At 35.9% G+C, this 24,479-nt stretch overlaps 1 protein-coding gene across 3 annotated transcripts in view; it reads right to left on the bottom strand.

Annotated features, from left to right (window-relative positions):
- Positions 1 to 6,853: 6,853 nt before the first annotated feature.
- The window catches only part of SETD4 (SET domain containing 4), a 41,915-nt gene continuing 24,289 nt past the window's right edge, over positions 6,854 to 24,479 (bottom strand). For 2 of the 3 annotated variants that reach the window (XM_074214028.1, XM_074214029.1), the window contains exons 7-11: positions 13,722 to 13,896; positions 11,164 to 11,245; positions 9,133 to 9,213; positions 8,216 to 8,339; positions 6,854 to 7,713 (exon numbers count right to left, since the gene is read on the bottom strand). In XM_074214028.1, coding sequence (XP_074070129.1) covers positions 7,579 to 7,713; positions 8,216 to 8,339; positions 9,133 to 9,213; positions 11,164 to 11,245; positions 13,722 to 13,896 — 597 coding nt within the window. In that variant the 3' untranslated portion in view covers positions 6,854 to 7,578. Of the gene's footprint in view, positions 7,714 to 8,215; positions 8,340 to 9,132; positions 9,214 to 11,163; positions 11,246 to 13,721; positions 13,897 to 24,479 lie in introns of those variants that run through there. The other variant, XM_074214030.1, reaches the window with a different exon arrangement.

Here is a 24,479-nt window from a genome sequence, read left to right as displayed (position 1 = left end):
TGTTGAGAGTAAACATAAACCTCCCCGTTCCTCCCCCAAAAGATGAGAAATCTCAAGAATAGTGAGAGAGAGAAAAAAAGGTGTCCTTCAGTCTGTGTTCAGATTCTAATGGCTCTGTCTCTGGGATGAGTTGCCTTCTTTATCATAAGTCCCCCAAAGAAGTTGCTTCAATACTTTTCCCATAGTTGCTATTACAAGCTGTATTTCCCTCTACGCTATTCTTTCCCACTCTCATTTATTCTATTCTCTCTCTCCTTTCAACCTGTCCCTGTTCAAAAGTGAGTTGTATCTGAGTACCCTCTCCCATGATCTTTCTTCTCTTCTATCACCTATCCTACTCTTCCTTCTCCCGGTTTTCCCTCATCCTATCCCTTTCCTCTCATTTTTCTCTAGGGTAAGATAGATTTCTATACCCTATTAAATGTGTATGTTATTTCCTCTCTGAGTCATTTCTGATGATAATGAAGGCTCACTCATTCTCCCTCACCTCCTCTCCATTGCCAAAGCTTTTTCTTGACTCATATGTGAAATATCTTAGCCCCTTCTTCCTCTCCTTTTTCTTCCTCCCAGTACTCTCCTTTATCACCCATTGACTCCATCTTTTTACTATATTATACCATTATATTCAGCTCCTTCCTGTGCCTTGTCTATATATACTCCTTCTAAACTGCTCTTTTTAAATGAGAAAGGTCATATGAGTTATCAGTATCTTTTTACCATGCAGGAATACAAACAGTTCAACATCATTAAGTTTCTCATAATTAGCCCTTCTCTTCCACCCCCTCCATAGTTCCAAGTCCTGTACTTGGAAGTCAAACTTTCTGTTCAGCTCTGATTGTTTCAATAAGAAAGTTTGAAAGACCCTTGTTTCATTAAAAATCCATCTTTTCCCCTGAAAGAGGATGTTCAGTTTTGCTGGGTAGTTGATGCACAGATGTAAACAAAGATCTTTTGCCTTCTAGAATATCATATTCCAAACCTTATGAGTCCTTAATATAAATGCTATGTAATCCTGACTATAGAGTCAAAGTAGTTGAATTGTTTGTTTCCGGAAGCTTTTAGTATTTTCTCTTTGACTTGGGAGTATTGGAATTTAGCTATAACATTCCTGGAAGTTTTTCTTTGAGATCTCTTTCAGGAGGTGATTGGTGAATTCCCTCAATTTCTATTTTATCCTCTGCTTCTAGGATCTCAGGGAAATTTTGCTGTACTATTTCTTGAAAAATGAAGTCTAGGCTCTTTTCCTGATCATGATTTTCAGGTAACCCAATAATTTTTAAATTATCTCTTTTGGATCTGTTTTCAAGGTCAGTTGTTTTTCCAATGAGATATTTCACATTTTCTTCTAATTTGGGGATTTTTTTTGGCATAGTTTTATTTCTACCTGATTTCTCACAAAGTCATCAGCTTCCTTTAGTTCCATTCTCCCTTTCCAGCTGGCCAGTTCTGCTTTTTAAGTCATTCTTCTCATTTGCCTTTTGTGCTGCTTTTTCCATTTGGCCTAAACTGGTTTTTAACATATTATTTTGTTCAGTATATTTTTGTATTTCTTTCACCAAGCTACTGACTTAGTTCTCATGATTTATCTGCATCATTCTCATTTCTCCTCCCACTTTTTCCTCTACCTCCCTTAATTGCTTTTCAAAGTCTTTTTTTTTTTTTGAGCTCATCGATAGTCTGAGCCCATTTTCTATTTCCCTTGGAGGTTTTGGGGACAGAAGCTTGGATTTTTTCATCTTCTGAATCTTCCATGGGACCAAAGTAATTTTCTATTGTCAGATTCTTCTTTTTCTTTTGTTTGCTCATTTCCTCAGCCTATTTACCACACTTCCAAGGCTTTGGGGGGAGGGGCATGGGTCCCCCCACAGGGACCTTAATTCCTCCAAGGTCTTATGAGAGACTCTGAGCCTAAACTGCAACCTGGATTTGAGTGTGGGTAAATAGCTAGGTCCTGCCTCAGGGAGAGCAGAGACCTCTGCACTCTCTCCCAACCCCCTTACTGTCTGTGGGCTGCACTCTGGAAGTGCAGGCTGGTTTCCCTGATTCCTGCTACAGGTTCTCACCGTAAAGATGTTCTGGGGCTGGCACTCACTCCCCACTCACTCTGGTGCAGCAAAGTTCTCTCACCACCCCTTCAAGCTATTCCAGGTGATCCCAGGACCAGAAGGTCTGGAAAACATCCCCCTCTGCCATGGACCCAGGTGCCCCCATGGATCTAGGCATCCAGCACGGCTATGCTGCACTGTGCTGCACTATGTTGCAGGAGTCTTTTTTCCAACCCCTGGTTCAGTGGAACAGACCTTTTCTGCGTAACTTCTAAGTTATCTTAGACTGGGAAATTGTATCATTCAGTCTTTCTGTGTGTTCTGCTCCTCTAAGTTTTAGCTAGAGATGGCTTTTGGAGTTTTTGGGGAACAAGTTTCCATGATTTCCTGCCTTCGAGCTGCTATCTTGTCTCTGTCCTCCATTACTCTCAGTTTTAAACATTTTTAAAATGGTATAGTGTTTGAACTCTATTATCTAAGCCCTACATACTTACACATATTTGTATGGGAAAGGCATAGAGGCAATGGGAGGGAGGGAATAAAGAGCTGTTCTGAGAGTGAGGAAACCATGATTTCTAGGCATGTCTCAGACACATAGCAGCTGAGTGAGATCAGCAAGTCATTTAACCTCTAGTGCCCCAGACAGCTGAGCAGATAGTAATGGAGTTTCCTCATTGGGAACTTCATATAGTAAGGAAATTAAAATTTTAGTCTAAATACACTTGTATACATATACACACAGTCACACACACCAGCATACCCATAAACACAAGAAAGAGAATGGATTATATATGGAGTCAGAAATATATACATCTTACAGATGGCAGTAAAAAAATGAAAAATATTTACATGTTTTTATTTACAGTTTTTGTTTATTGCCATCATCACTAAGCATTTATTCAGCTGGAGAGTATATCTTAGAACTATAGATGAAATGCAAAACATAAAGTGATAATTTATTGTATAACATGCCAACTATTAAAACTGCAGTTTTAATGGCTAATAAAAATGATTCTTTTGTGTTAAAAGAAGGAAAAAATATTGCTGTATTGTGTGAATACCTCTCAGGCATACTGTTGAGTTACTTCCAAGTGGGATTTTTTTAAAGCATATTAAAAGGGTTCTTGTTGAAAAAAGTAGACATGCATCCTGTCTGCAAGAATAATAAAAAAGATCAAATGTAATATTTTCTTTCAACATAGAAAACTGCACTGAAATTTTCCATTCCTACAGTCTTGAATACCACCTTCAGCATTTGTTAATCACACCTAACAAATACCATTTGGTAATGAGTGATACTAAGAAATAAAAATGAAAATAACAGAACTTATCTGCTAAGAACTTACATATTCACAAGGCTTAAAGTCTATACTTCCTGTCACAGAAAATATCTGTGTGATCTTGAACATTAAGATGACTTCTCTTTGAAAGTAAGAATAAAGGAAGTTAAAATATTATTGTAGTTACTGTTTGTTTGAGTCTTATTCTAGAGGCAGAAAGACCAATTTTCTCTGTGTCTATGAATGTGTGTGTGTGTGTGTGTGTGTGTAGATGTGTGTAGATGTATGTTTATAGAGTGCTTTAGTTCTTTGCTATCTCAAAATATATTCAACAGGAGCAGAGCCAAGATGGCGACAAGAGAGGACCTCCTCTTAGTTGCTCTGGAGCAAAACTTATAAACTAAGGACTCTAACTACATTTTCGAGAGACAGAACCCACAGAGGGATCCAGTGAGGCAATTCTCCAACCCAAGGTAACCTGGAAAAGAGCGGAAAGGCTTGTCTCCACGGGGTGGAGGGGTGGCCCACCAAAGGGGTGGCCCACCAGAGCAAAAGAAATTCAGCCTCCTGGAGGCAGCCCCAGGGCCCTGGGAGCCATGGCTCACAGTGTGTGCGGGGTGGGGGGGGGGGGGGCGGGGGGATTTTCCTGATCTACACCCCGGGAAGTAATAGGCACAACTTGGGAGAACAGCAGGGGGACCTCTGCCAGAGCGAGCATGTGAAGCCCAGCCCTCAGGACACAACAGCGAGGAGCGTGGCCAGGGCAGCCCAGATCCAGGAACCAGAAGCAGGCAGAGCTGGTAAGCAGGAGCCTCCCGGGCATAAGCACACTCAGCCTAAGGAGGGAGCAGAGAAAGACTGCAGAACTCTGTCCTCTGTCACTGGAACAGAATGCTGGAGTTCTGAATTCAGATCTTGATCACAGTCTAGGCCCCTCAATAGAACAGCAGGACCCCCCACCTCAGCCCTGTGGCAGAGAGGGCCGCTTATGGTCATTCACAGACCAGGAGGGAGGACAGAGCCTCACACACTGAGATCCTTGTGGGGGTGTCCCAAAAGTTCAGAAAGCACCCCAAAACCAGGCTCAGGCTGGGAAAATGAGTAAACAGAGAAAAAAGAGGAACGCCATTGAGATATACTTTGCCTGTGATCCCAAGAAGGATCAAAACGTTCAATCTGAAGATGAGGAGGTACAAGCTTCTGCATCTAAAGACTCCAAGAAAAACAGAAATTGGGCTCAGGCTATGACAGAGCTCAAAAAAGACTTTGAAAATCAAGTGAGGGAGATAGAGGAAAAATTGGGAAAAGAACTGAGAGAGATGCAGGAAAACCATGAAAATGAAGTCAACAGCTTAGTCAAGGAGATCCAAAAAAAATTCTTAAGAAAATAACATGTTAAAAACCAGCATAAGTCAAGTGGATAAAGCAGTTCAAAAAGTTACTGAGGAGAAGAATGCTTTAAAAAACAGAATTGGCCAGATGGAAAAGGAGATAAGAAAGCTCTCTGAGGAAAATAAATCCTTCAGACAAAGAATAGAACTGAGGGAGATTGCTGGTTTTACAAGAAATCAGGACTCAATACTTCAAAACCAAAAGAATGTAAAATTAGAAGAAAATGTGAAACATCTCATTGAAAAAACTGATATGGAAAACAGATTTAGGAAAGATCATTTAAAAATTATTGGAATACCTGAAAGTCATGACCAGGAAAAGAGCCTTGACATCATTTTCAATTATTACAGGAAAATTGCCCTGATATCCTAGAAGCAGGGGGCAAAATAGAAATGGAGAGAATCCACCGATCTCCCTGAGAAAGAGATCCAAAAAAAACCAACCCCTAGGAATATTATAATCAAGTTCCAGAACTCCCAAGTCAAAGAGAAAATATTACAAGCAGCCAGAAGGACACAACTCAAATATTGTGTAGCTGCAGTTAGGATCACACAGGACTTAGCAGCAACTACATTAAAAGCTCACAGGGCTTAGAATATAATATTCTGGAAGGCAAAATAGCTTAGAATGCAACCAAGAATGAACTACCCAGCAAAACTGAACATCCTCTTCCAGAGGAAAAAAATCGACTTTCAATGAACCAGGGGAATTTCAAATGTTCCTGTTGGAATGGCCAGAGCTGAACAGTAGGTTTGATCTTCAAATACAGGACTCAGGAAAAGCATAGAGAGTGGAGGAGAAGAGGAAAATATGAGGGACTTAATGATGATGGACTACATGTATTCCTGTATAGAAAAATGATACTGATAATACTCAAATGGACCTTATCATTTAATAGAGCAGGTAGAAGGAGCTTTTATAGATGAAGCACAGGAGAAAGCTGAATTTGAAGCTATATTGTGGTATAAAAATGGAGTCAATAGATAAAAGGGAAATGTAATGGGAGAAAAAGGAGAGGAGGAATAGGCTAAGATATTTCATATAATAAGATTTTTCTTTATTACAATGAGCTATTGCAATGATATGGAATGGGGGAAGGCAAGGAGGAATGAGGGAATCTTTGCCCTCATCAGAGGTGGCTAGGAGAGGAAACAGCATATATACTCAATGGGGTATAGACATCTGTAATAAGAGGTGGGGGAGTATGTGAATGATGGAGGAGAGGATGGACCAATGGAGGAGAATGGTCAGATATAACACATTTTCTTTTTTACTTCTTGCAAGGCACTAGGATTGGATGGCCTGTCCGGGACCATAGGGCCGGGTGGATGCTGGGTAAGGGGTGGTATGTAGGCTCAGGGCCTCTTGGCCTCAGGGCCGGGGATCTTCCTGCTGAGCCACTCAACTACCCTACAGCAGAGACAGAGTGAAAGGAGAGAGAAAATATAATTCATGGTAGTAGAGAAGTATGAATGGAGGGAACTGCAATCAGCAATGGCAACAGTGGAAAAATATGGAAGTAACTTTTGTGATGGACTTATCCTAAAGAATGTGATCCACCCACGACAGAGCTTGTGGTGTTGGAACACAGACTGAAACACATTTTTATTATTATTATTCTTTTCTGGGGGGTGTTGCAGGGCAAATGGGACTGGGTGGCCTGCCTGGGGCCACACAGCTGGGTGATTGTTGGGTGTCTTGAGACCAGATTTGGACCTGGGTGCTCCTGGCTCAAGGGCCAGTGATCTGTCTGCCACCCAGCTGCCCCTACTATTATTATTATTTTACTTTGGGTATTTTTTTGGTTTTTGTAGGGCAATGGGGTTGGGGTGGCTTGCATGGGGTCACACAGCTGGGTGATTGGTGGGTGTCTGGGGCTGGATTTGGGCTCAGGTGCTCGACTCCAGGGCCAGTGCTCAGTCCACTGAGCCACCTGGCCATACCTACAACTATTATTATTATTTTTTTAATTTTAATTTTTTTCTCTCCCCTTTACTTTATCACTTATGCGGGTCTATATTTTCTTGGGGGGAGGGGGAATTATGTTTACTCTTAAACAAATATATTTTAGTAATGTATAAAAAATTATTTGTACAAAATAAGAATAAATCAATAAAATTTTTAAAATATGTTCAACACATTAATTTATTTAGTATAATAAATAACATCACTGGGGTCATTAATTAACATAGTAAAATATTTGCTATGCTAATAATAGATGTATATTGTATGTATATATTTTTAAGCCACAGCAAAGAACCAGAGATAAGTGTTTGTCTACAGATAAGGCTTCTTTAAACCTTTCATAATCTAGTACCAACCAACTAACTTTTCCAGGTTCATTACACAAGCCTCTGGCCAAATCAACCTTCTTCTTGTCCATTCCTGATATTGCACATATCATCTTGCTGAATGTGGTATTCAATCTCATCTTCAGTCTTCTCACTATGCTTAGAATAGACCTCTTCTTTCCTGATACTTTTTGGAGTCCCTCAATCCCTTCAAAGGTCTGCTCAAGTGCTACCTCTTCGAAGGCGTTTTTCTTGATTCATCCAGTTGTTAGAGCCCATTTCCCTGCATTCCCCAAATGAATGTATATTTACTTTGAAGAGTTCACCTATATGTGAATATGCAATATTTCTCCATTGAATATGTCCTCCCAGAAGGCAGGGACTATCTTGCTTTTATATTTGTGTTTTCAACATTGAACAAAGAGACTGGAATATAGTAAATACTTAATAAATTCTTCTGAAGGGCTGGAATTTTTACAAACCACAGAAGATCAAAATAAAACTCATAATCAAATAATTAGGTAGGATTATACTACAAAAAGTCAGGTATAGGAAATAACTTTGGGTAGGTCAGGTGATTTCTTGAAGCATATTCTTTAGAATATCTTCTGACACTTGAAGAAGCGTTAGTTCTTCTACCCACAAATTCTCTACCAAAGTTAACTGATCTTTCAGGGATGCTTCTTCATTCTTCATATGGGAAATCTAGAAATGATGTAAATATCAGTATTAGTAACAATTCCAAAAGAATTTTCCAGTAACTTAGTTGACTTAAGAGCAGAAGTAAAATAGTTTAACCCAGTATTTCTCAAATGGTGCTGCCAAAATACCCTAAAACAGTCTTATTTTTTTTATTTCTTAGGTGAACCTTATGCTATTTGTTAATAAGAATACAAATGAAAAATTTTAAATAATATTACTACATGAGTTCTGCCAAAGTTTTATTTAAGCTACACCTATGGCAAAGTATGAGAATTACTGTTTAATGGAAGACCAAAGACTCAAATGTTTGACTAATAAAGCTCTATTGAAATAATGCAAATATTCATTCCACATACAAAAATATTGCTATAACATTATTAAAACAATACACTGAATACCACTTCAAGTAGACTATTCATATTTCATATTCACGTTTCACAAATAGAAAATAGTTTAACCCAACTAGAATTTTTTAAGAAAAGAATGTCATATTTTCAAAATATACCTTCTGAAGTACAGTTTTGGCCTCTTCTATATAATAAGAGCATATTTTTCTGGACAGGACCAAACTCTTCCATTCATTTGTGCTTGAAATTACTTCACCAAGAAGCACTTTCTTCCAGCACATACTAGAACCAAAATGAGAACATCAGTAGTACTTACAAGAAGGGAAATATAAAAGCTATGCCTCAATATAAACCCACAATATCTTTCTTATTTTCTTCTAAACATGCTGAACATATTTGTTTTTATATACTTTATATTTATGCTGCATTCACTTTTTACTTTTTTATTTATTTAAAGCAACAGAATTGAGTGACTTGCCCAAGCTCAGACAGCTAGGTAATTATTAAGTGTCTGATGTCGAATTTGAATTCAGGTCCTCCTGACCTCAAGGCCAGTTCAATCCAATAGCTGCCCCCACTGCATATACTTTTAGTTACTTTAAATATGTTTTCCTCCTGATCAGAATTTAAGTTCTTTGTAATAGGGATTGTGCAGGCATTCTTTGAACATGTATTTCCAATGGATTAGCATAGATAACTCAGTAGGCTCTTAATAAATGCTTGCTGACTGATCAATATCCTTGTCCTCCAAAATTAAGTTGTTGATAAAAACTACAAAAAAAAAAAAAATGAAGCCCTGGTTTCTAGATGAAAAATATATTCAAGGGCGGCTAGATGGCGTAGTGGATAGAGCACCGGCCCTAGAGTCAGGAGTACCTGAGTTCAAATCCAGCCTCAGACACTTAATAATTATTACCTAGCTGTGTGGCCTTGGGCAAGCCACTTAACCTCATTGCCTTGCAAAAAAAAACTAAAAAAATATAAATATATATATATATATATAATATATATATTATATATATATATATATATATAAATTCAACCATAATATTGGGAACACAACTGAGAAACTTACAATTCATCTGCTTCAAGACATAACAATTTAAGGGCTGTAAGCAGTCTCCAAGATGGACCATCCCATCCAAAAGTTAAATTCCTAAAAAAGAAAAATAATCATCAGTAGTAGAAATTATAAGTATCTTCATTGCAATATATTATGACAGCATTATGATAATTTTTTTCAAGATCCTGCTAAACAATATATAGCCTATAATCTTGGTACAAAGGAAAAGGCAGAAAGTTATAAATGTATAGAAGTAAAATGATAGATAAAATCAAAATAAATAAAGCATTTATTAAACACTTACTCTTAAACCAAGCACTGAGAATACAAATACAAGCCAAAAGAAAAATCAGGGCCTTCCCTCAAGGACCTTACATCCTAATAAAGGGAGACAACACCTAAAAAGGAACTGGAGAGGATGAGGATGAGAAGAAGGTAACCATGTAGGGGCAAGGTAAGAAAGTAGTCCAAAGTAAGGAATTGATCTGGGTTTGAGGTGAGCATGACTTATGTAGATACTTCTTCAGATGAAGTCCAGAAGAACTCACAAATCAGAATAGGAGTTAAGAGAGTAAGAGTTCATTTCAGAGGTAGGAAAAAAAAAAAAAGCAATTAGTCTCTTTCCAATTAGCTATATTAAGGGGATGAAACTAGGGAGGTAGAGAATGAATGACATTAATAGTCCAAAAGTGTATTAATCTTTGATTTGGAATAGATTTTATAACAGATTTACTCAAATATTCAAGTGGATCTGTGATTTTTATCCATGAGGAATTTTCTTCCAATTATGGAGATTAGAGCCAAACCATGCCTGCCCATTTGTCCATATTCTTCCATATGTTCTCCAGAGAAGATCCACCCAACACAATGGAAGAGGCCTTCATTCTCATCTTTACATGATATTATCCATATCGAGAAGAGCCTACAGACTGTACACCATGGCCATGTGGTAAACTTGGAGTTAGGGAAACTTGGGGTTTATATCATGACTCTGCCAATTAATTACAGGCTGTGTGGTCTTGAACAAGTCTCTTCATTTCTCTGGGTCTCAATATTCACATCTGGAAAGTGAGATGGTTGGTCTTGATGACTTCTAAAGTAACTCCTAGCTCCAAATTTATAATCCTGTGGACTCTGGTTTCCAACACAAGTAGTCATCTTTTTTTTTTAATATACACTTTGATGATATGCTTTATAACATTTTTAATATCAGGGCCTTCACATACTATTCCATTGCTATTTTTAAAATCTTGAACTAAAATTCTTTGGTGTCCTTAAGCAATTCAGAACTGACAGTCACCAAATTAGTGGTTACTATTGGTACTAAAAAGATGGCTCTACAAAGAAAATGTTGGGTCATTAAAATAACTGCAATTTTTTCCAAAGGTAATGAAGCCTCCTCTTCTTATTCTGGGACCAATTCATAGTCCATTTGCAGTATACACAAACACCAATGGATTAATTTTACAGGTAACCTACCCAACTGAATGACACAGTCTAGAAAATAGGTCACTCTTTCTTCATCTACTTGATTTTTTTCTTTTTCAGAAAGTTAAGAAAATTCTTGAGAGTGATTACAAATCTCTTACAGGAGAGTTTCCTAAAATCTGGGGTTTGCTGAAATTTGGACAATGTCATCCACAAACAAAAGCATCTGGGGAATATCATTCCTATTAGGAAATCTCTTGACTTAGGGTCATGTGATGATTCTCCTCTATGACAATGGCAAAAATCTGTGGCACACTTATATCTCTACTACATGTCTTCATAAAGACACTTGTATTACATCAAAGAAATAATAACTATGTCACTTAGGATGTGCCTTCTTAAATGATTGCTTAATTCACATGTGTATATGTATATCTGATCTCTGCAAGTAAATCCTAAGCTCCTAGAGCCAGAGATTGCTTTATACGTCTATCCCTAGAAGCCCCTAATATTGTTCTTGCTTTATTGTTAACAAATATTTATAGTCAATAAATATTTAAGGTTTGCTATGACAGTTTTCTGAAATGAAAATTTCATTAAAGAGGGGATACATACTCTGAAAAGCCATGCTCCTTTAAAAGAGAAACTTTCTTATTCATCTGTGTGTCCACTGAAGGAAGGTTATCAACAAGGTTATCTGTATTTTTAAAATTAAGATTAATTTAAAAACAAAAAAAGAAAAGATTCACAAATTTAAGGCATAATTCAGACAACAGTGGCAGCTTAATTAGAGTATTATCATTTGATTTACATAATAGTGAAGACTATTAAAGATAAGAGCTTAGGATTCAAAAAGAGAATTTGTTACTCTTGCCCAATTCAGGAAAATCATTCTCCATCCACAAAGTCACAATATTTTCATGGAAGTAGATCACAGTAATGGTGGTGATATGAGTAATGGCATTAATGGAAATGGTATTAGAAAGAATATTAATAACAGATATTACTAAAGCTTTTTGGAGCTTTAAGGTTTGTAAACTACTATATATATATAAATTATCATATTTCACATTTCAGTATAGTCCTGAAATTTTGTATTATTATCCTTTCCTGTAAAAAAAAAAAAGATAAGGAAAGAGACATTCAAATTGGTTAAGTGACTTGGAGTTAGTAGTTTTAGAGATAAGATTTGAACTCTAGTCTCTCTTGACTCCAAGTCCAGTGTCTCTTCTAATATATTCACTGCCCTGTGGTTTTATTATCTCCAACTTTACTTCTTGACCCAAATACACAAATCAATCTGAAGGATTAAGTAATAGGAATTTTTGGTCTGTTTCACCATAGATACTATATGAATTATAAAAACAATTCAAGTTAAAATAACTAATCCAACAGCTTAAACTATAAAATGTTTTCTATTTCCCCTTAATTATCCAATGTCTTTTTTCAACTTCATAGAGTAATACAAAAAAAACACTTATTCAAGAGTTTAAAATTTTGAATTTCAGTCCTAACTCTACTATTAAATCTCTGTGCCTCAGTTTCCTGAATATAGAAAGTTTAACTCTTAAAAATTCTTTATTATTATTATTAATATTATCAGTATTATCATTATTATATAATGTGATATGAATAGGAAACATCTGAACCAATTTCAAAGCTAGCTCGTTATAAAGCTGAAATCTTTTTAATTTGAATAAGTTGGGAAATATTCTGCTTAAGAACTAAAGCATCATCTTTGTTATATTAAGGATTTCTAAAATATTCTTTAAAATTGACATCCTTCAGAATCAACAAAACTTTTTAATCCAGTATTTGTGCACTAAATCTCAAGTCATTACCCACCATGGCCTGAAGTCATAGAAATGGAAGAGTTCTAGGTTGTTCAGACCAGCAATATCAATCTTCTGATATGGAATGACAAAATGCCTCTTGGAATTTCATTCAATCTTTAACAGTTAATATCTGAATAGATCTCCAAGTTATAATAAAATGAAATATACCACACAAATAAAAAGAGCAATTTAGAAGAATGTAATAAGCATTGCTCTCTCTAGATTGTAAACTGTTATATACTTTTTTTATAATTTCCATAGAAATCAACCCAGTATCTTACACAAAGCATATACTTAATACCTATCAATGAATATATCCCTATTTAATTGTTTTCAATCAAGCATGATTTGGTATAATAATTTCCACATTTTCCTCTCTCTTCAATTCAGTATACATTTACTGAATACTTACTACAAACAAGACAGAGTGGTTAGGCACTAAGGTAAAAACAAAAATGAATAAGGTATGGTCCTGGACTTCAAGAAACTTATAATCTATTAGCAAAAAATAAAAATATACATAAATAAATATAATAATGTCAAGATAAATAAGTGTAAAAAGAAGACTGAGAACTAACTTTATTTTCAACTCTCTCACACTCTGCTATGCTTCCTTCCTTCTGTCAACAGCAACCTTCCTCTAATCAGCTTCCCCACAGAATGTCAGTTTTCTTTCACTACAAATTTATGTTGCAAACTAAAGTCAAAGAACTGACTAAAGTCTACAGAAGAGACAATAAATCATGAACATGTTCTCCTTACTAGAGAGTTTATAAAAATGTCTTTAAGAATTCACTCATAAATAAAATCTTTAAAAAAAGAATTCACTCATATTATGAAGTGAGAAGAAATAGATCATTGTACACACATTAAACAGCAATACTGTGTGATGATCAATTACGATAGACCAGGTTCTACAGTGATCAAACACATTCTAAAAGATGTGATAGAAAATACCATCCACATCCAGAGAAATAACTATGGAATCTGAATGCAGACTACATGGAATCTGAATGCAGACTAAAGCATACTATTTTCACTTCCTAAAAATTGTTTTATGGTGTTTTTTTCCTTTTCATGATTTTTTTCCCTTTTTTTGTTTTTTCACAACATGACAAATATGGAAATATGTTCAACATAGTTGTACATAAATAATCTGTCAGATTACTTGCTGTCAAGTGGAGGGGGAGGTAAAAGGGGAAGAGAGAAAAATGTAGAACTCAAAATCTAACAAAAAATAAATGGTGAGAATTATCTTTACATGTCAAAAAAATAAAATCTCAAAAATAAAAAATAAATTCACTCATCTTATTTGCACAGGAAAAAAATCTGTCCTACCTATTGATATGTAAACAGCACTATGTGGATTATTTACGGCAACAAATCCATATTCTAAAAGCAGTCGGTGATTATCATGAGGGCCATAGCAGATGAATAGTTCTTCATATTTTTTGCAACCTGAAGTAGTCCTAATTTCATAACAATGAGTTTCCTCATTAAATGCTGCTTTTACCTGCAAAGGAAAGAAAGATTAAACTCATACTATGTCAATTGACAGACATTTATTAAGCATCTACTATGCACTAAGCACTATGAATAAGATAATGGGGAAAAGTGTGTGTGTGTGTGTGTGTGTGTGTGTGTGTGTGTGTATACACATTTGTGCACATATCAAATAAGAAGAAATATACTGAGAAAAAACAACCTTGTTCTACAGACTAAGGGTGGGTATTATGCTTATGTAAAGAATTACGCAAACTGATGCTGAGAAAGGGAGCAGAACCAAGGGAACATTCTACACATTAACAACAACACTGTGAGTTGACCAGCTAGGATGGATGCAGCTCCCCTCAGCAGTTCAGAGATCTAGGTCAACCCTGAGAGACCTGTAATGGACAATGCCATCCACATCCAGATGGAAAAAAAAAACCCCACAGAATCTAAATGAACACTATTTTCACTTTTTAAAAAAATTTCTCTTATATTTGTCCCTTCTTAATCCTATGGTTTTCTTTCTTTTCCCTTGGTCCTAATTCCTCATACACAAAATAACTAAAATATGAACATGTTAAATACAAATGTATATATACAACGTTCACTAGTCTATTCACTGCTGAGAGGAGGAAGAGATGGGAAAAATTGTGTAACATAAATATACAAGTGGATGAATGTTGAAAAACTTACATAACACGTGATTGGAAAATTAAAATAAAATATCAATCAAAAATATTATGCTTAGCAAGATTCCCAAATCATAAAAGAAATTGAGAAATATAAATTTCTTTTAAAGACTTTAAGAACACTTCAGGCCTAAAACATAGACAAAAATTTGGACCTTTGGTTATCAACAAACAAAATCAAAGAGTGGCACATCCTTGATTTGCTCTATCACAGAAATAGAATATAAGGCACAACCAACTTGAGTAAAAATGAAACATACTTCAATGACAGCAAAGTCACAAAGTACTTTATTCAGTCCCTACTAATGTTCACAGTATCTTTCTGAACGGATCTTCTCTAACAGATATTTGACAGCTTCAATAGTTGTACTGAAAATTTTAACTCTCCTCTACTCAAGGTTATTATTGTAATCATAGAATTTTAAAGCTCAGAAGCATCTAAGAAATCATTTAGTCTGTCTCCTTCATTCTACAGATGAGAAAACTAAGTTCACATATATACATATACATGTATATAAAACAATATAGACATATTCATTTCTTCACCAATAAATATGAATTTGTTCACAAATCTGTGAAGATACAGAGAGCTTACAGCTTCCTCTCCCTAATAGGACTTTTCCAATCATTAAGAGACCTCTTTTCATGACATGATCTAGGGTTCTGCCTCCCTTTCTCCACAATCTTGCTATTATACCAGTAAAAATCATTTCACAGCTTGCCTTTGTCACAGATCATCAGCAACTTAGCTTGGGACATTAGCATACACATTTGCTAACCCTGCAGTTTAACTGTAGGAAGAATAATTTGTATTTGATGCCATCATATCTTTATAGCCCCAATTTCTCCCTTTTGATCCCTGTTCTATATCTTTGTATTCTGAACATTTTCATTTTGTTGGTTTATATCTGTATCTCTGGTGTGTAGTACAGTGCTTTACTCAGTTAGTACCTGACATGTTTTGGCTTTAATTGCCTGAATTCATCATACTTGTTAATCATGAGGCAAAATTATTAGTCAATTTTTCTCCTTTTTTCTTTTTTCCTTATAGTAGTTGATGCTGTGCCATCAAATACAAATTATTCTTCCTAAAGAGTTTAATGATGAAAATAAGAAGATAATTGGAATGACAGCACAAGAAGATAGAAAGGTCAAGGGAAAGGTTTTTTCCTTGCATTGCTTTAATGTTTTATTTATTTTTTCTAACTACATGCAATGCTAGTTTCCAATAATCATTTTTTTTACAAGGTTTTGAGTTTCACACTTTTCTCCTTCCCTCCCTTCATTCCCCCCTCCCCCTGACAGAAAGCAATCTAATATAGGTTAAACATCTTTTCAGGGTTTGTTTGTTTTTAAATTTTTCAACTTCTCAAATAATCTTATATTTATTTCTTTATATATATATATACATATACACATATATATTAGTATGTTGAGACAATAAAATTTAATTTTTATAAGGGCAGGAAAAGTTTCCCTTCTGTCTCTGAAGCTTCTGTGCCAAGAATACAGTTGATATTGATATATATTGATAAAGCTAATAGTATTAATACAACTAAAATCAATATGGCATCTATAATTATCCTATTTGAACTAAATGGTGAAAAATCTTGAGCATGTTTATAGGTGTCAGGAAATTAAAATAGGAATGAACTGAAGATGAGAAGGAATGTCGGACAAGTTCCCAAAGGAGGCAGAAGGGGATGGAATCAAGTGCACCTCATGTATCAATGAAGATGTCAGAAAAGATTTTGGTTTCTGAAGAAAAGGATTAAAGGGATCACACAAAGCTTGATTGATTTTTCTCAGTAAAGCAGGAAGGAGGCAAAGTCCTCTGCTAAGAGAAGGGAAGAGGACATCGAATTAGGAGAATAAGGAAAAAGGAAGTTTTAGAATATCTGCTTAAGATATTTAGAATATTTTAAGATTAAAGGTATAGTGGATCCAGCTGACAGTCCCACGCTTTCCTTTAGCAATATGCAGCAGACTAAGCAGGGAATCAGAAGACAATGGGATAGGGCAGGGGCGGGGAACTAGGAGCCCAAGGGTTGTATAAGGCCTGTACAATCATTTGATCTGGTACTGCTACAGCAACCACAGGTGGAATTCAAAATTCAATAAATCTAGGAGTTTTTTAGGAGCGAATTAATTAAATATTTAATCAAACATCAAACTAATTTTTAAGTTGATAATTTTTATGACCCATGAATGAGGTTATAAATATCCAAATGGTCCTTGGCAGAAAAAAGGTTACCCTGGGATAGAGGGTGAGGGGTTATCACCCAGTGAGGATATGAGAGAAAAGGAGGAGACAAAGGATTCAAAGGGACAATGCCTTGTTAAATTGTTTGACAAAAAAGGTCTTGACTGTATATGATGAACCAAGATCTTCAGAGAGAAGACCAATGCTCAGACAGGGAAAGCTCAAACATGAATTTGAAAGTTCTAATCTTGATCATGATGAGTGAGGTGATGGTGAGGTTAAAGGTACAACCATCAATGTGGGTGGCAGTAGTAGAGAAGTAACAGGAATTAAGGGAAATGATAAACTGGGAAATAAGAATGTTTGAAGGGGTATTCATGTGAATACTGAAGTCACCAAGGTTGAAAACATTGGTTGGGGATGAAGGAGGCAATTGTGATTAAATACTAAACTCATACAGAATGAAAGAAGAAACTTATCTCTATATTGCTTACCTCAGCAAAAAACTGTTCTACATTACCTTATTGCTAGTTATGAAGACTAATTAAGATCACACATAGAAAAAATATAGGAAACACGCAAAACTACCTAAGAAAACCTCATTAGCTAAATACTAGTGGGGTACCAAATGCAAAAGATGAGATTATCATCCATTAATGTTTTACATAATAACAAAATGTCTTCTTTAAAGCATTTTCATTCTAAATAGCATTTTTTAAGATATCCAATTATCGGCTAATTGTGATGTTATTCAGAACAGAGGTAGCTAGGTGGTACTGTGGTTAGAACGAGAGACCTAGACTCAGAAAAACCCAAATAAAATAGTCTCAGACCCTTAGTGTGACCCTGAGCAAGTCACTCCCATTGAGCAAGTCACTTAACCGATCTGCCTTAATTTCCTCATGTGAAAATTGGAGATAGTAATAGTAATTAAATGGGATAATATTCATAATATTTATAAAGAATTTTGCAAACTTTAAGTCCTATTAACTGCTAGCTATCTAGGAGCAGCAAATAAAAATGAGAAGTTCAAAGATTTGTGAAAGCTAAGGATTGGCAGAGACCCAGATATTCATAATACCCACACATAAATTTCACCCTTTGGGAGTGAAAAAATTAAGAGATGGAATAATACATTTTATATAACACTTTAATGTGTTTTATAAAACCCTTTCCTCACAACAACTTTGTGAGATCAATAATGCAAGCAGAATTTATCCCCATTTACAGGTGAGCAGAGTGTCTGAATCTAAATTCAAGTCTTTTGTACTCAGTATTCTTTCCAGAAGACTACACTGGACAAATCATACAAGTCATCAAGTCACTCACTCTTCTTTTTTTTAAATTTATTTTTATTAAGGATATTATTTGAGTTTTACAATTTTCCCCCCAATCTTACTTCCCTCCTCTACCCCACCCCCTGCAGAAAGCAATCTGTCGGTCTTTACTTTGTTTCCATGTTGTACACTGATCCAAATTGAGTGTGATGAGAGAGAAATCATATCCTTAAGGAAGAGACAAGAAGTCTAAGAGGTAATAAGATCAGACAATAAGATATGTTTTTTTTTCCTAAATTAAAGGGAATAATCCTTGAACTTTGTTCAAATTCCACGGCTCTTTAGCTGGACAGAGGGGACTCTCCTTTGCAGACAGCCCAAAATTGTTCCCGACTGTTACACTGATGGAATGAGCAAGTCCTTCAAGGTTGATCATCACTCCTATGTTGCTGTTAGGGTATAGTGTTTTTCTGCTTCTGCTCATCTCACTCAGCATCAGTTCATGCAAATCCCTCCAGGCTTCCCTGAAATCCCTTCCCTCCTGGTTTCTAATAGAACAATAGTGTTCCATGACATACATATACCAGTTTGCTAAGCCATTCCCCAATTGAAGGACATTTACTTGATTTCCAATTCTTTGCTACCACAAACAGGGCTGCTATAAATATTTTTGTACAAGTGATGCTTTTACCCTTTTTCATCATCACTTCAGGGTATAGACCCAGTAGTGCTATTGTTGGGTCAAAGGGTATGCACATTTTTGTTGCCCTTTGGGCATAGTTCCAAATAGTTCTCCAGAAAAGTTAGATGAGTTCACAGCTCCACCAACAGTGAGTGTCCCAGATTTCCCACAACCCTAGCAACAATGATCATTATCCTTTCTGGTCATATTGGCCAATCTGAAAGGTGTGAGGTGGTACCTCAGAGAAGCTTTAATTTGCATTTCTCTAATAAAATGATTTAGAGCAATTTTTCATATGGCTCTGGATTACTTAGATCTCCTCATCTGTAAATTGCCTTTGCATATCCTTTGACCATTTGTCAATTGGGGAATGGCTTTTTGTTCCAAAAATGTGACTAAGTTCTCTGTATATTTTAGAAATGTGTCCTTTGTCAGATTCATTACTTGTAAAGACTGTTTCCCAATTTGCTACATTTCTTTTGATATTGGTTACAGTGGTTTTATCTGTGCAAAAGCTTTTTAATTTAATGTAATCGAAATCATCTAATTGGTTTTTGGTAATGTTCTCCAACTCTTCGTTAGTCATAAACTGCTCCCCTTTCCATAGATCTGACAGATAAACTAGTCCTTGATCTTCTAATTTGTTTATAGTATTATTTGTGGATACTTTTATTTTAGTTTTTTGCAAGGCAATAGGGTTAATGACTTGCCCAAGGCCACAGGGCTAGATAATTATTAAGTGTCTGAGGTCCAATTTGAACTCAAGGTACTCCTGACTCCAGGGCCGGTGCTCTATCCACTGCACCATCTAGCTGCGCCCTATAGTATTGTTTTTTATTTCTAAGTCCTATAACCATTTGGATCTTATCTTGGTAAAGGGTGTTGGGTGATGGTCTAATCTAAGTTTCTTCCATACTAATTTCCAATTATCCCAGCAGTTTTTAATCAAAGAGGGAGTTTTTATTCCAATAGCTGGACTCTTTTGGCTTCTCAAACAGCAGATTACTATAATCATCTCCTGCTTTTGCACCTAGTCTATTCCACTGGTCCACCACTCTATTTCTTAGCCAATACCACACAGTTTTGATGACTGATGCTTTATAATTTTAGATCAGATAGGGCTCAGCCACCTTTTTTTTGCACTTTTCTTCATTAAGCTCCTGGCAATTCTTGACTTTTTATTTCTCCATATGAATTTACTTACAATTTTTTCTAACTTATTAAAGTAATTTTTTCTAATTTTGATTGGTAGGACACTAAACAGATAGTTTAGTTTTGGTAGAATTGTCATTTTTATTATATTAGCTCTACCTATCCTTGAGCAGTTAATATTTGCCCAGTTATTTAAATCTGATTTAATTTGTGTGAGAAGTGTTTTATAATTGTTTTCAAAAAGTTTCTGAGTCTGTCTTGGCAAATAGACTCCCAAGTATTTTATAATGTCTGAGGTTACTTTGAATAGGATTTCTATTTCTAGTTCTTCCTGCTGTATCTTGCTAGACATATATAGAAAAGTTGACAATTTATGAGGGTTTATTTTATAACCTGCAACTTTGCAAAAAACTGCTAATTGTTTCAGTAGTTTTTTGGATGGTTTCTTGGGATTCTCTAGGTAGAACATCATGTCATGTGGAAAGAGTGAGAGTTTTGTCTCTTCCTTCCCAATTCTAATTCTTTCAATTTCTTTTTCTTCTCTAATTGCTGAAGATAACATTTCTAATACAATATTGAATAGTAGTTGTGATAATGGGCACCCTTGTTTCACCCCTGATCTTATTGGGAATGTCTCTAGCCTCTCCCCATTGAATATAATGCTTGTTGATGGTTTCAGACAGATACTACTAATTATTCTAAGGAGCAGTCCACTTGTTCCTACACTCTCTAGTGCTTTTAGGAGAAATGGATGCTGTATTTTGTCAAAAGCTTTTTCAGCATCTATTAATATAATCATATAATTTCTGATATGTTTGTTGTTGATATAATTGAGTATACTAACAGTTTTCCTAATATTGAACCAGCCCTGCATTCCTGGGATAAATCCTACTTGATCATAATGTATTATCCTAGTGATAACTTGTTGTAATCGTTTTGCTAAGATTTTATTTAAGATTTTTTTGCGTCTATATTCATCAGGGAGATTGGTCTATAATTTTCTTTCTCTGTTTTAACCCTTCCTGGTTTAGGTAACAGCACCATATTGGTTTCATAGAAAGTTAGGCAGAGTTCCATCTTTCCTTATTTTTCCAAAGAGTTTATATAGAATTGGAACCAATTGTTCCTTAAATGTTTGGTAGAATTCACTTGCGAATCCATCAGGCCCTGGAGATTTTTTCTTAGGGAGTTCAATGATGGCTTGTTGAATTTCTTTTTCTGAGATAGCATTGTTTAGGTTAATCTCTTCTTCATTTAACCTAGGCAACTTATATTTTTGTAAATATTCCTCCATTTCACTTAGATTATCAAATTTATTGGCATAGAGTTGGGCAAAATGATTTCAAATTATTACTTTAATTTCTTCCTCCTTGGTGGTGAGTTCACTTTTTCATTTATGATACTAGCAATTTGGTTTTCTTCTTTCTTTTTTTATCAAATTGACCACAGGTTTATCAATTTCATTGGTTTTTTCATATTACCAACTTCTGGTTTTATTTATTAATTCAATAGTTATTTTGCTTTCAATTTTATTAATTTCTCCTTTAATTTTTGGGATTTCTAATTTGGTATTTAATTGGGGATTTTTGATTTGTTCTTTCTCTAATTTGTTGAGTTGCATGTTTAGTTCATTGATTTCCTCTTTCTCCAACTTATTCATGTAAGCATTTAGAGCTATAATATATCCCCTGAGAGTCGCTTTGAATGAATCCCATAGGTTTTGGTATGTTGTTTCATTATTATCATTATCTAGGATAAAATAGTTAATTTTTTTCTATAATTTGTTTTTTGGTCCACTCATTCTTTAAAATGAGGTTATTCAGTTTCCAATTTGTTCTGGATCTATATCTCCTTGGCCCAATATTGCATATGACTTTTATTGCATTGTGATCTGAGAAAGATGTATTCACTATTTCTGCCTTTCTACAATTGATCATTAAATTTTGATGTCCTAGTACATGGTCAATTTTTGTATAAGTTCCATGTACTGCAGAGAAAAAGGTATATTCCTTTCTATCCCCATTCATTTTCCTCCATAAGTTTACCATATCTAATTTTTCCTAACAATTTATTTACCTCCTTAACTTCTTTCTTGTTTATGATTCGATTTATCTAGATCTGAGAGTGGGAGGTTGAGGTCTCCCACTAATAGAGTTTTGCTGTCTATGTCTTCCTGTAATTCTTTCAGCTTCTTCTCTAAGAATTTGGATGCTATCCCATTGGGTGCATATATACTCAGTATTGAAATAACTTTATTGTCTATGGTACCTTTTAGGAGGATAAAGTTTCCTTCCTCATCTCTTTTAACACTATCTGTTTTTGCTGCTGCTTTGTCTGAGATAGGGATTGCTACCCCTTTTTTTACCTCAGCTGAAGCAAAATATATTTTGGTCCAACCTTTTACCTTTACTCTACATGTATCTCTCTGCTTCAAATGAGTTTCTTGTAAGCAACATATTGTAGGATTCTGGTTTTTAATCCACTCTGCCATTTGCTTACGTTTTAAGGGAGAGTTCATCCCATTCACATTCAAAGTTATGATTAATAATTCTTTATTGCCTTCCATGCTATCTTCCCTGTTTGTATTTTCCCTTCCCCCATCCATATTCCCCAGTATTTTGTTTCTGAATATCACCCCCTTCAGTGTGTTTGCCCTCCTATATCACCCCCTCCCCTTTCTCTTTTTCCCTTTCCCCTTCCTTTTTCTAGTTCCTTTTTCCCCACTCCCCTTCCCTTTCTCTGTCCCCCCCCTCCCCTTTTCCCCTTTTAATACTTGAAAGGTTAGATGTTTTATAAGTTAACTGAGTATGTGTAGGTTGACTTTAAGCCAAATCTGATGAGAAGATTCAGGTGATTCTCATCTGCTCCCTTCTTCCCCTCTATTACCATAGGTATTTTGTACCTCTTAGTGTAATGAGATTTAACCCATTCAATCCCCTCCCTCCTCCCATCTCTTTCCTGTCCTCCTTTTTAAGGAGGTAGTGTTTTTTAGATCATTCTATCTGAGTCATAGAAAACTCTGAGTATCTGTCACTTCTAGCTAAGTACATTCTATCTAATGGAGTTAAAATTCTTGAGTTATTAGAGTCTTTCTCCCAAGTGGGGTTAAAGTCAGTTACATCCCATTACATAGCAGTCTCATGGATAGATCATGAATGTCCATCATTTCTGGCTAGGTGTATTCTCTCTCTGTTAGAGTTAAAGTTCTCAAGATTTATGAGAATCTTTTTCCCCATGCTGGGATATAGCCAGTTGCAACTTATTGGATAGCAGTTTTTTTCTTTTACTGCCCCCCCCTTTTTATCTTTTCATGTGTCTCTTGAACCTCCAGTTTGATGTCCAAATTTTTAATTTAGCTCTGGTCTTTTCATCAGCAATTTTTGGAATTCTTCCATTTCGTTAAATGTCCATCTTTTTCCCCGGAAGAGAAGGCTCAGCTTTGCAGGATAGTGGATTCTTGGCTGCATTCCAAGCTCCCTTGCTCTTTGAAACATCTCATTCCAGGCACTTCGATCCCTTAATGTTGATGCAGCCAGGTACTACATGATCCTTACTGTGGCTCCTTGATATTTAAATTGTTTCTTTCTGGCTGCCTGCAGGATTTTCTCTTTTATCTGATAGTTCTGGAATTTGGCCATAACATTCTTTGGTGTTTTCATTTTAGGATCTTTTTCAGGAGGGGATTGATGTATTTTTTTTTAGGTTTTTGCAAGGCAAATGGGGTTAAGTGGCTTGCCCAAGGCCACACAGCTAGGTTAATTATTAAGTGTCTGAGACCGAACTTGAACCCAGGTACTCCTGACTCCAGGGCCAGTGCTTTATACATTGCGCCACTTAGCCACCCCTGATGTATTCTTTCAATAACTACTTTGCCCTCTGGTTCCAGGATATCAGGGCAGTTGTCCATCACTAGATCCTATAATATTAAGTCCAGGCTTTTTTCCTCTTCAATGTTTTCAGGAAGTCCTATAATTCTCAGGTGGCCCCTCCTCGATCTATTCTCAAGGTCAGTGGTTTTGTTGATGAGGTATTTTACATTTACATTTTCTTCTATTTTTTTCCATTTTTTGATTTTGTTTTACTGCCTCTTGCTGTCTCATAGAGTCACTAGTTTCTGCAGACTCCATACTTTTTTTTAGGAAGGAGTTTTGTTCACTAACCTTTTGCAACTCCTTTTCCAATTGGTCAATTCTACTTTTGAAAGAGCTTTCCATTTGACCAATTGAGCACCTCTGCTCCTTAGCTGACTCAAGCCCCTGCCGTCTAGCCCCACTGCTGATCCAGCAGGTTCAGCTCTCGGGCCCTCAGACTCCCTGGCTCCAATTCAACTGCTAATCTGACTGATCCAGGGCTAATCCGCCCTCTGAGCCCAGACTCACCGGCCCAGATTCTTCCAATGCTGCTGCAGGAGACTAATCCTGAGGTAGATGTTCTTTCTCCTGTCTTTTCTTTCTGGGTTTTGTGGGTCAGATTTCTGTTAAGAGGTTTGTTTCATATGATAGATGGGGAAAGATCAGGAGACTTTAGAACTGTGCCTGTCTTATCTTGGCTGGAACCTTCCACTAGACTCTATCTTAATACTGGAACTTTTACTGACCACTT

Source organism: Macrotis lagotis, chromosome 1, assembly GCF_037893015.1.
Source record: "Macrotis lagotis isolate mMagLag1 chromosome 1, bilby.v1.9.chrom.fasta, whole genome shotgun sequence".
Taxonomy (NCBI): domain Eukaryota; kingdom Metazoa; phylum Chordata; class Mammalia; order Peramelemorphia; family Peramelidae; genus Macrotis; species Macrotis lagotis.
The sequence above is the reverse complement of the archived record's forward strand: the minus strand, read 5'-3'. Positions and strand labels throughout refer to the sequence as shown.